The 12,916-nt window shown below is 41.8% G+C and overlaps 2 protein-coding genes across 10 annotated transcripts in view; one reads left to right on the plus strand and one right to left on the minus strand.

Moving 5' to 3' along the window:
* Positions 1 to 103: 103 nt before the first annotated feature.
* Positions 104 to 12,916, minus strand: part of bcas3 (BCAS3 microtubule associated cell migration factor) — a 403,272-nt gene continuing 390,459 nt past the window's right edge. Inside the window, exon 24 of the mRNA XM_077565848.1 lies at positions 104 to 1,302. Coding sequence (XP_077421974.1) covers positions 1,154 to 1,302 — 149 coding nt within the window. The 3' untranslated portion in view covers positions 104 to 1,153. The remainder of the gene's footprint in view (positions 1,303 to 12,916) is intronic.
* Positions 2,662 to 7,472, plus strand: LOC144052072 (uncharacterized). 9 transcript variants are annotated; one of them, XM_077565865.1, is made up of 5 exons: positions 2,662 to 3,268; positions 3,398 to 3,470; positions 6,356 to 6,618; positions 6,676 to 6,815; positions 6,963 to 7,472. In XM_077565865.1, the coding sequence occupies exons 3-5, from the start codon at positions 6,378 to 6,380 to the stop codon at positions 7,266 to 7,268; spliced, it is 687 nt and encodes a 228-aa protein (XP_077421991.1). In that variant the 5' UTR covers positions 2,662 to 3,268; positions 3,398 to 3,470; positions 6,356 to 6,377; the 3' UTR covers positions 7,269 to 7,472. The 9 variants fall into 9 exon arrangements, with proteins under 9 accessions (XP_077421991.1, XP_077421988.1, XP_077421990.1 ...); XM_077565862.1 differs by having other exon boundaries at positions 2,662 to 3,318; positions 5,647 to 6,618; positions 6,963 to 7,468; XM_077565864.1 differs by having other exon boundaries at positions 5,647 to 6,618; positions 6,963 to 7,468.

The raw sequence follows: 12,916 nt of genomic DNA on the forward strand, positions 1-12,916 counted from the left end.
AGTCCTGATGTGTGTTCAAAATGTTGTGAGTTTTCAGGCATGTTTATATCACCCATATCAGTGTACGTTTTCTAACAGACAGCGCATAGCCACAACAACAGAATGTGGGAAAGTAAAAAGTTTTTATTTTACTTTTCAGTGGGAACATCTTTAGATGAAACACCCACAGACTCAAATCAATCAAATAAAATCTTTGGAAGGAGTTTTTTTTTTTCTCCCCAAAATGTGACCTCTGTAATATTCCAACAATAAGCCAAAATTAGAATATAAGTCCACAATAGTGGACTTCCTGTTGAGTTTAACATATGGCTCCAACAGACATTTTTTGTAGATCTTAGGCTGAACAAAATCATAAAACCACCAACAATGAGGGACAAAATCTCAGATGCAATAATGAGCAATAAAGAAAATTATACTCTATTTTTTTTTTTTTTGCAGATCTAGAATCAACTTTATTCGCCAAGTGTGTTAAGTCAAAAAGGTGTGCTGAGAAAAGACTAAACATTTTACATTTTTCCAGAGAGGACCAGTTATTTATGTGGCCGCTGTGGGTTTTTCTTTCGTTAACACAGGGTTTCCAACAATATTGCCCACATGCGTATATTTACTTTTAACTCTTAGTTACATATTTGTCAGGTTTGGTGTACCTAGAATATTTAATAAACAACAGACAAGGAAGGAAGACAAGAGACTTAGATTATTTTTGTTCGCGAGGAGAACGAAACAGATGTGCAAAGATTACAATCTCCTACCCGTTCTGAAGAACACTACGCCGAATCTCCTCTTTTTTTTGGGTAGGCCCTGGTTACATAGCCTATTGCTGCTCTAAATGTTTTGGGGAAGCAGCAGCATGACAATCATCCCGGATAGGAGTCATTGCACAGACAATAATGCATATGTTTTTCTTCAGCGCTTTCAGTCAAAGTTAAACAGTTTGTAATAAGTCCCAGTTCCTGTGTTGCAACTGCAGCTTCCTCTCTCCACAGTCGACCCCAACCGACATGGTTCAAACATAGGTCACACTGCTGAATAAATACCTTGCAATTACTAAAAGAGTAAATATGGGATATGTACATTTATTCTAACAGTATTGATTATGTGATATTGGCGTGTTAGGTAGTGAAGAAGAAGTGCATGAAGAAGAGGTAAGACCCTAGGTGAAGTTGTTGGAGAAGAGGCTCAGTGGTTGGTTCTCATTGGTGGGCAGAGTGGAACGGTAGCCTTCAAAGTTTCGTGGGATGCTGCCATTGGTTGAACCAGAGCTGTTGCTGAGGGTCTCGATGCTGCCCTCTCTCTGCAGCTCTGTTGAAAGATTGAAGATTGATTCATTATTTGAGGCACTTGGCTTTATTCATCTTTTTCAGGCTCCTTTAACACTGAAGGGTAACGACACTGAATGGCGTCTTAAGGGGATATGCAACACAAAATCAACTTTTATTGCTGATAAACTATATAAAATGGTGTCTACTAATGCTGTCTAAATGTCCTGGTAATTATTTTTGATCTTTTAGCACAGGTGTGCATTTTGTCAACATTGACGGAAGGTCCGTCAGTCCGTCAATGACGGACGCCCATTTTGTTGACGATTGACGGGAAACTTTGAAAAATTGACGAACTAAGCATTGACGGAAGGGGGTTTCCGTATATCGATGTAATCCTCATCCATTAATACATTTAGCAATCCGTCAATGACGAACGTCCCAACTTGGTGACGGACTGACAATTGACGGAACATCGACGAATGCCCACGTCTTTTCACTCACCGCAGATTACTGCCACTTCTTTCCCGGGACTTCGCGAATCCACTGTATATTTTTAATAAAAAGACAAAAATCTTATTTTTACAGGAAACTCATTCCTAGCTGTGAGAAGGAGGTGGAGAGGAAATATATTTACAGTACCATTCATATCCCAATCTAGAGGACTCATGACATTGATTCACAAATCAGTTCCACTTGTGGTTTTCATGAAGAATGAAAAAGGAAGATGACTGATTCTTCAAGGTTCTCTTCTATCGGAACACCTGGTTTTGACAAACATGATAGTTGATTATAATGACTTTTTTTCTCACATTGTCTTCACTTAATGGTCTACATTTAATCGGGGAGATCCAAATTACACCTTAAACCCAGTTATAGACAGATCTACTGGTGCTAAAACATAATAACTGCAGAGCGACGATCCATAGATTTAAGAAAGACCTGAAATTGCTAGATATATGGTGAGAAAGAAATCCTGATATGACTTATTCTTGCTATTTGAGTAAATGTTGTACCTATTCTAGTATCTGCCTATTTCAAATTTCTATAGAATTACAACACAGAATCTCTGATTGTTCTTATGATAATATAGTTATCTCGAACCATGCTCTTTGTTATCTGACTTACATTGATAATAAATTGCGGCGAGATCCTTCAAGATAGCAATTTCAACACAAGTGGTTAAAGGATGCAGACTTCATTGATTACTTGAATGAACAAATAGATATTTTCTTTCAAATTAATACAATTCAAACGTCAGCGGGCATTAAATGGGAAGCATTTAAGGCCTTTCTTAGAGGACATATAAGTTATACAGGGTCTAAAAGCAAAAAGACTTGTTTAGGTAGACAACATTTAGAACATAAAATTAAGGACCTTCAAACTAAAGTGGCACAGTAATTCACAACTGGAAAGTGAATTGTTGTATTGGAGAGCGGAAATGATACATTTTCTGCCGACAGAGTGCCGTCAAGTCTCCTTAAACGTAATCATTTTATGAGCAAGGAGAGAAGGCAGGTAAAATATTGGCATGGCAAATAAAATGGAGTGCAGACTTGCCAATTGCAGAAATAGAGTGAGATCGACCTGGTTTCAGATCCAGAAGAAATTAATTTGTCTTTTAAGCAATACTATACACAGTTGTACAAAGCACAATTGACTATACAGGAAGAACATAAGCTTTTCTATATAATTTAGTAATTCCTACAATCTCGATGAAGATTAAGAGGACACTGTTGTGGTTGTAATTTGTGTCTATTTTGATTGCAATATTGACCAACACCCATCTTTTCACCAAGGCAGTGTGGGAGGGCTGGGCAGAGCTGGTGGAGAGCAGGGCTCGTTCTGCACGCCTGCAGGACATCAGCAATCAGCCGGCTTCTTAAGTCGGCTCCAAACGCTCCACCTTTACCAGACGATTTTTGCCACAAGATCAATCAACCCTGCTTTTCCAGTTTCTCTCCAGCCTGTTTCTCGGGTTGAGATTAATATTGATTTTTCCCCTTGTGGTGATTTTGTGTTTTTGACCTTTTGCAGGAAGATTTTTTTCCCTGAGAAGGTAATTTTTTGTTTGTGTTTAATAAACTTTTGTTCATGATTCTGCATGTGGGTCCTTGCCATTGACCACGCCGTCACAGAATCTTCTGGCCCAGAATGGACCCAGCAGAATCAGAGCGCCTTAAACAAGTTTTCTCCAGCCAGGGAGCCCAGGTGAGCCAGCACGAGTCCTCTTTGCTTCAGATCATAGATCATCTACAACAGCTCACAGCAAGTGTGGCACAATTGGGTGGCCATGGCAATGGGTGGCAATGAAGGACCAGCAAGGGCCACCAGCTGTGTCCTCCGCTCACCACCCCCAAGCCGACCCGACTGTCAGCCCAGCAACCCAACCCATAGAGCCGTTCATCCCAATATTTGCCATGTATTCAGGAGACTTGGGGACATGCGCCCAGTTTCTACACCAGTGTGCATTGGTCTTTAATCAGCAGCCTAGCACGTATGCAAGTGATCAATCAAAGATCGCTTTTGTAATGAGCTTGCTCACAAGACAGGGAGCCGCTTGGTCCCTCACCATTACGAACCAACAGTCAGAGATCCTCACTGCTTATGCATTATTTTCCCAAGAAATAAAACAGGTCTTCGAACGCCCAGTTAAAGGCAGACAGGCCGTGGGACACTTATTAGACCAGCAGCAGGGAAGCGGTTCAGTTTTGCAATATGCAGTTACTTTCCGCATTTTGGCAGCGGAGAGCGGGTGGGAGGACTCAGAACTTCAGGCCATATCCCAGAAAGGGTTGTCCAGTGAGATAAAGGACAAACAGTGCTTAGAGATGACAGCCCTTCCTTAAATTGTCTCATAGATTTAGCCATCTGACTAGACAATAGAATGAGAGAAGGGGGCAGAGAAAAGCAAGAAAATAAACGACAACTTCTCGTGAACAAGCAATCCGCCCCTCTGGACTCGCCATGCGCCCTTCAGCACTAACCACAACTCCGTCGAGCAGCACCCACATCCTTCGTCAGATGAGCCCATGCAGCTAGGATGGACACTTCTGCCTCTGCCTCTACGGTGGCAGGAAAGGGCACTTCATCAGACTCTGTCCAGAGGTGCCAAAAGGCCAGGTTCGCCAGTAAGCAGGAGGACACTGAGCCAAATTTCCAGATCCTCCGCCTCCCGCGTCCAGGTGACAGGTACGATCCATGCTCCTCAACACTCCACTCCGGTCCAGGTCCTGCTTGACTCTGGTGCAGATGATAATTTCATTGACACAGACTTTGTTAGACAACATAACCTCTCAGTTTACGAGATATTCACCCAAAAGAATGTTCATGCGATTGATGGCACATTGCTAGAGACAGTTACCCATAAGACCGAGCCTCTCAAGCTAACTCTCTCCAGTAACCATCATGAGACAATAGAACTGTTTGTGATAACATCGCCATCAACTCCAGTGATTTTGGGCATCCCATGGCTAAAACGAAACAATCCCCATATCGACTGGGCAACATCCACCATCCGAAGCTGGAGCACATACTACTATGCTCATTGTTTGCATTCAGCAGTTACAGCCCGGATCTCCAGCACAGCTCCTTCACCTGAGGACATAGACCTAACTAAGGTACCCCCTGAGTACCACAATCGAAAGGAGGTATTCAGCAAATCATCTGCAAACACTTTACCACCCCAAAGATGGGCCTTATGACTGTGCGATTGATCTCTACCCTGGAGCTCCTCTCCCCTCCAGGCAGTTGTACAACCTCTCCAAACTTGAACGTGAGGCAATGGAGGGGTACATAACCGACTCGGTGGCAGCGGGACTGATTCGATCTTCCTCCTCTTCGGTGGGGGCGGGCTTCTTCTTCGTCAAAAAGAAGGATGGTGCTCTAAGTCCATGCATAGACTATACAGGGTTGAATGACATTACTATCAAAAATAAGTACGCTCTATCATTGATAGACTCTGCATTCAGTCCCCTGCAGGAAGCGATGATCTTGACAAAGCTGGACTTGAGAAATGCCTACCATCTGGTCCGGATCCGCGAAGGGGACGAGTGGAACACGGCTTTCAATATGCACTTAGGATATTTTGAATACCTAGTAATGCCTTTCGGTTTGACCAATGCTCCCGCCATTTTCCAAGCGCTTGTAAATTATGTTCTTAGAGATCTCTTGAACAGAGTTGTTTTTGTCTATGACATACTGATATCTCGCTCCCTTGAGTCTGCAAATTTCTATAGGCGATTCATTCGTGACTATAGCCGTATTGCAGCTCCAATGTCTCAACTCCCCACCAGTAAAGTGGGCTTTGTTTGGTCTGTGGCAGCTCAATCGGCTTTTGAACGTTTGAAATGTATGTTTACAAACGCTACTGTACTTATTCACCCAGATTCCGAGCAACAGTTTGAGGTCGAGGTTGATGCCTCGGACTCCAGGGTCGGGGCCGTCCTCTCCTGCCTGCCTGCGGACATAAAACTCCATCCCTGTGCCTACTTCTCCCGTCAACTGACCACTGCAGAACAAAACTAAGATGTGGGGAACCGGGAGCTACTGGCTGTAGTGTTGGCTCTGCAGCAATGGCGGCACTGGTTGGAGGGGGCAGTGCGGCCTTTCATCATCTGGACAGACCACAATAACTTGTCATACCTCCGCACTGCAAGTGCAAGAGGCTCTCCGGGGCCTGCCAACACCTGATGGTTGTCCACCTGGACGGCTGTTCGTTCCTGAAAAAGTCAGATCGTAAGTGCACAGTTGGGGTCACGCTTCTCGAATTGCCTGCCACCCAAGAGTTTGCAGCAGCGCTTCTGGTGGCCTTCTGTGGGAGCAGATGTCCAGACTTTTGTTGCTGCGTGTACAATCTGTGCCCGGAACAAGTCATCACATCGCCCACCAGCGGGCCTCCTTCAACCCTGACCCATTCCGCCAAGCCCCTGGTCACATATTGCCGTAGACTTTGTTACTGGCCTCCCACCATCAGAAGGACATGATACCATACTAACCATAGTAGACTGCTTTTCCAAGGCGGTTCATTTCATCCCTCTCCCCAAATTACCATTCGCCTTGGAAACTGCTAACCTATTGATTACTCATGTGTTCAGACTGCACGGCATTCCCCAAGACATGGTCTCTGGCAGAGGCTCGCAATTCACATCACGAGTTTGGCAAGAGTTCTGTCGGGCGCTGGAAACCACTGCCAGCCTTACGTCCGGTTACCATCCCCAATTCAACGGCCAGGTCGTACGGGCTAACCAGGACCTGGAGACCACTCTGCGTTGTGATGCCTCCCGACTTCCTTCCTCCTGGGCTACTCGCCTCCCATGGGTCGAATATGCACACAACTCCTTAATCAGCTCCGCCACAGGTATGTCACCGTTTATGGTCAACTTTGGTTTCCAACCCCCCCATGTTCCCCACTCAGGAGTCGGATGCAGCGGTACCATCTGTCAGAGCCCAGTTCCTCAGAGTCAGGAGAGTGCGGCGGGAAACTCGAGCTGCTCTTGGTCGGACAGCGGAACGCAGCTGGCGGACCGCCACCGAATGCCAGCTCCTGACTACAAGGTAGGACAATGAGTTTGGCTCTCAACACGCGATCTCCCTCTGCAAACAGATTCATGCAAAATGTCCTCAAAGTTTATTGGTCCTTACCCAGTGGCCAAAATTATAAACCCCAGTGCCGTCCACCTCAGCCTTCCCTCCTCACTCAAGGTCCATCCGGTGTTTCACGTTTCCCTCCTCAAACCCATGACTGAGAGCCCTCTCCAACCTCCTGCTCCACCTCCTCCGCGTCTCATCGAGGGCCATCCATCTTACACTGTGGACTGGATTCTGGACGTCCGCAGGCGAGGCACGGGCTACCAGTATCTGGTTGATTGGGAGGGGTACGGTCCCGAGAAGCGTTCCTGGATATCCCGCTCCCTCAGCTGCTGCAGGACGTTTGTAGTAGATTTCCGAGTAAGCCGGGTAGGAGGCCAGGAAGCGCCCGTTAGGTGGGAGGTACTGTTGTGGTTGTGATTTGTGTCTATTTTGATTGCAATATTGACCAACACCCTTCGCTATTCACCAGGGCAGTGTGAGAGGGCTAGGCAGAATGAGAGACTCCATTGATAGATGGATGCCATTAACAATGACTGTGATTGGCAGAATTAATGTTATCAAAATAAATGTATATTTTTCGGAATGTTCATCTTCACTTCCTCCTGTTTTTTTTTTTTTTGTACATTTCAGTAAAACATTGATACAGTTCATATGGCTAGACATAGATTGTCCTTATTATATTTACCTTATGACCTTGGGGCTTTAAATTGGGCTGTGCAGTTAAGATCCATGATATTTTACTACTCTTCAGGTGTAGAGCTACCACATTGGGTAGAAATAGAATCACAAGGGGAAAATGCTGTGCTATTGGGCTGTGCAGCTAAGGTCCATGATGTTTTACTACTCAGGTGTAGAGCTACCACATTGGGTAGAAATGGAATCTCAAGGGCTGAAATTAACACTCCTTTATATTTATATTCAAATTCTATTAGAATTTTTTTTTAATCCACTTCTTAAAAATATGATAAGGGTATGGGGGAATAAACTTGACTTTACTACACTTTTACCCATAATACCTTCTCCACCCATCACTCAAAACAACCCTGTGTGTTTGTATGCCTTCCTTTAATGAAGAGTGATCTAAAAATAAATAATACCACTAGCCTACAAAAGACACATACACAACAAGCACACAAATGTGATGACGTGTATAAACACAACTTCATTCTGCATTTGGCAACCACCACCCACAAAACCCCTTTTAAACACACACATATGCACACACACACACACAAATACACATTCACGCACACTTTTCATATTTCCCTCAAGGCAGAGTGGCAGAATGGAGTCTTGGATAAATGATACAATGATATCTAGGCTTGACTTGTCGAGTTGAAAGGACAAAGGGGAGGAGGGTAAGTGGTAGTGGCTCTGGATTCAAGAGACGACAAGAGTTATTCATTGTCTCACACTGTCGCTACACATTATAGGCAAACTCTTCTTGCTTTGCAGAGGACAAAAAGTGAGAGTGAACGAGAGCAGTGGGGAAGGGTCATGAAGGTGAAGGGTTTAGCTGGGGAACAGATATTATGGCCACTCTATGCTTCACACCGGTTTTATCTCAAATAGACACTGTACAAACATTTCTGGTCATTTATGCTGTTCCAGATTTTATTTCTATAGTCTCCTTCTCTTTGGGTTTCTTTTATCAGTCTGTCACGGCAGTGTTGAGGGGCTTTCATGACGTGCACTTATTTTCTCCCACTTTCATTTTCTTCACTCTCTTTGGTTAAAGCAAAGGGACAACATGGCCCCCTGGGTATAAAATGAATAATAGTTTGGAGATTGTCATGTGTGTGAGTGCGTGTGTGTGTGTTTGTAACTGGGCCAACAAGATCAGGGACAGCAAGTGAAAACGAGTTATTATATTCAATCTACAGTCAACATTTATGTTGGTTTATGTTATCCATTCATCCATTTTTGACACATTACATTTTAATCCAGCCTACATGGAGTGAGACAAAAAAAAAAGAACACCCGGGACTGGATTTAAATGTCTTAAATTATTTTGTTTGTAAATATCTTCCAGCGCCAAAGCAGCACCATTAACACTGTGTAGTGGAGATGGGATGATGCTGATCTCGACTTAGGACGTTGTGAGACGGTGGAGAGAATACTTCGAAAACCTCCTCAAATCAACCGACACACCTTACTTTGAGGAAGCCGAGTCTAGGGACTCTGGAGTGGACTCTCCTATCTCTGGGGTCAAAGTCACTGAGGTGATTGGAAAGCTCCTCGGTATAATGGTTTATATATATACATATATATATATATATATATATATATATATATATATGTATATATATATATATATATGTATATATATATATATATATACATACATATACATATATATATATATATATATATATATATGTATATATATATATATATATATATACATACATATATATATATATATATATATATACATACATATATATATATATATATATATATATACATACATATATATATATATATATATACATATACATATATATATATATATCTGTTCAGGGTGTATCCCGCCTACTGCCCGAAAAGCTGGGATAAGGTCCAGCGCCCACCGCAACCTTTTTGAGGACAAGCGGTTAAGAAAAGGTATTTATATATAAATATATATATATATAAAGATTTCAAAACGCGTCCGTCAAGAAACTATATGCAGGATACTCCTCCAGTGATGACGATTGACGACGTATGCGCCAATTTTCGCGTGACAGCGCGCGAACCACCAGTCAACAACAATGGCGGATAGCCATGTCGTAGTCGTTAGCTTGCTTTTGCAACAAAATATTTTGCTTCTTTATTCCCCTTGTTCAACAAGCGGTGTTGTACTTGAACCACCTGTCATTGTTACTTCTCCTGTGTTCGTCTTTTCCATGTTGTTTTGATACATGCAAACCATGTTTGTTCTGTAGATTGCAATAATGTTAGAAAAAAATGTTCGTCTTCTTGGCTGATTCTTCTTCTACACTTTCCGTTAACTCCCTGTGGCTGCGCTTACAGAGCTACTCCAGACTTGCCATATACATTACAGCCGTTAAACGTCCTCAGCGTCTTCTTTTGGACACACGCAAGTCTTGAAATGCTTCTGTGTGTACAAGATTTGTTTTAGGAACGAAGCCGGCTTTGCTTTTGTCTGGACAGGGCTTTAGTTCCTTGTTTCTGTTCAGTCTTTGTTGGCTCATTTGTTTGCTCTCGCTCATCGTGCTGGTTAGTTGTCCTCTAGTCCTGTCTATGTACAGTAAGTGAGTTGTTTCTTTGAATGTTTTGTTTTTGACTGAGTGTTTCTGAGTGTTTTAACAGCCTAGTTTTCTTCTTATGTTTTGTTCAATAAATGTTTTTGTGAGCACACCTGTCTTCCCGGATTTCTGTTTGCATTTGGGTCCACAAACCCCGCACACCCCGTGACACGACCACCCTACTACAGAGCCATGTCACTGCATTAAATTAAAGAAGTCACTTAAGGCTTAAAAAATTATTTGACAATGGTTGATCATACATATTAAAATCCACCATAACATGGATAAGATGATACTCGGGCATTATTTCGGCAAGGTTTGAAAAGTCATTAAAAACGCATAGGGAAGCTCAGTCCACTTGAGAGAAAGTGATTTCATAACTGGTAATCGAGGTGGCGAATATACACTGTTTACTTTAAAAAACATTTTTTTTCCCCTCAGGGAGTCAAAATAGGCACAGTCAGGGGGCAACAATTCAAGTAAAGCGCTGCACTCACAAGCGCCAATCCGAGTCTCTGTCAGATAGAGCACATCTAGGTCATTGAAAAGGAAGAACTCCCTCAGGCTAAAAGTGTTGTTCATCGATGAGCAATAGAGACTTCTGATTATTGACTAGCACCATATGGAAACATGAATTACTTAATAAACAGGTAATCCGAACTCTGAAATCTACTAATCCAGCACAATAAGGTCTGAAAACCCCTATCCTTAAGGTGGGGTCTTAAGTTTTGACCGTTTCTGTTTGTAAACAAACAATTCAAAACGGACTCATCCCATGTCTCAACACCGCACTCTTCTCGTCAACATTGTGCCACTCTGACAATCTGTGATTTGCTGGAAGGGTAAACATTGACTTTCCGCCCAGAAACGTCCCTCTTATGGCAAAACAAAACAAAATGGCAAATTACAGGTGGTGGTTGATGACAAAATCCCCACCACATATTAACAGATGAAGAAGAAGGTGTTGATTGAGAAGGATTTCAAGACCCCACCCTTCCATCAAGTTACCGTCCGATTTCACTAATTAACACTGATATTAAAATTATTACTAAGGCTTGCTCCACTATTCTCAAGAGCAGTAACAGAAAGCAAAACTAATGGTTACATACACCCACACATGAATACAGCAGCAATTAAACTTTTATTAAAGCCAGAAAAAAACCCCACCCTTCCATCAAGTTACCGTCCGATCTCACTAATTAACACTGATATAAAAATTATCACTAAGGCTTTCACATCTAGACTACAAACAGTAATCTCGACAATCATTCATAGCGACCAAACAGGCTTTATTAAAGATCGTCACTCTACTAATAATATTAGGAGGCTCTTTAACCTTATTAGCATGTCACAGCGGCATGATAAAAAGGCAGTTATTATATCATTGGATGCAGAAAAAGCTTTCGACAAAGTTAACTGTTCCTTCCTCTTTGCTGTTTTAAATAAATTTGGCTTTGGGAAATCATTTATCCACTGGGTGTCAGTATTATATGATTCTCCCAAAGCTACAGTTACTACTAATGGGATTATATCTAAGAGCTTTATTTTACAGAGAGGCACAAGACAGGGATGCCCACTGTCCCCTTTATTATTTGCAATATTTATTGAGCCACTTGCAATAGCCATACGCCAGGAAAGAAGGATTCAAGGAATTCACTCTGGGGTAACAGAACATAAAATTAATCTATATGCCGATGACATTTTACTTTATTTAGAAAACCCGGCGATTTCGTTAGGGGAAGTATTTAACTTAATAACTAAATTCTCACAGTTGTCAGATTATTCTATTAACTGGACAAAATCAACACTTCTACCTATTACAGAAAATTCATTGAACCCTGCAAGCCAGGACCCACACTACTCATTTCCTATAGGTAATTTAAAATACTTAGGCATAAAAATCTCACCTAAATTAACTGATTTAATTCATTTAAACTTTTCTCCACTTCTGGATAACATTCATAGTGACTTGGAACGCTGGAATAATCTTCCTATTCCTTTAAGAGGACGAATAGCCACCGTTAAAATGAAAGTTTTACCTAAAATAAACTATTTTTTTCTCAATGATTCCATTTAAACCTACAGCTAACTGGTTCCAGTTGTTGGACTCAGCCGTTACAAAATTTTACTGGAATAAAAAAAAGCAAAGATTAGTCTATCTACTCTTCAGAAAAGTAAATCCCAACAGAGATACTAACTGTTGGCTGGAACTAGAAGAGAAGGATTGTAATAGCCTCAGACTTCTAGATTTACTCTTTATTATAACATCAATTAAGCAACATAATTATTTTAAAAACCCAATGATTTCCGCCACCCTGACTGCTTGGTGGAAGGCATTAGAAATTACAAAAGCCCAAGTGGAGCCCTGTGGGCTTTCTCCCCTATGGCATAACCCTGACTTTCGAATTAACAACCAATCGTTTTATTTAGGTGTGTGGGAGCAGAAAGGAATTACACATCTCCACCATCTCTTCTCAGATAATATGTTTATATCATATACAACATCCTTGCTCCAAAAATACAAAATAACAAACGGAATTTTTTTACATTATCTGCAAGTTAAAAATATGATAAAGAAACAAATTCCAACACTTCAGGGTACACTCCAACCGCCTGGTTTAGCTGAAGATATTACCAAGCTTTCTCCGACAACAACAAAAAAACTTTCAAAAATATATAAGTTACTTTCATATACGGATAAAATGTCTTTACCCATCTTAAAATGGGAGACAGACTTGTCTATAGCTCCGGAATCTGACTTTTGGATTCAAGTTTGTGAAAACGCATTTAAAATGACAAAACGCACAAATTTAC

Source organism: Vanacampus margaritifer, chromosome 5 (assembly GCF_051991255.1).
Source record: "Vanacampus margaritifer isolate UIUO_Vmar chromosome 5, RoL_Vmar_1.0, whole genome shotgun sequence".
Lineage (NCBI taxonomy): Eukaryota > Metazoa > Chordata > Actinopteri > Syngnathiformes > Syngnathidae > Vanacampus > Vanacampus margaritifer.

Excerpts from the sequence above, each read along its gene's own strand:
- LOC144052072 (XM_077565859.1), top strand. The coding sequence starts at position 3,364 with ATGTGGGTCCTTGCCATTGACCACGCCGTCACAGAATCTTCTGGCCCA. Across the intron at positions 3,471-6,355 it reads TCTCCAGCCAGGGAGCCCAG|ACTGCACGGCATTCCCCAAG; the intron begins GTGAGCCAGCAC and ends TCATGTGTTCAG. Across the intron at positions 6,619-6,675 it reads CTTAATCAGCTCCGCCACAG|GAGTCGGATGCAGCGGTACC; the intron begins GTATGTCACCGT and ends TTCCCCACTCAG.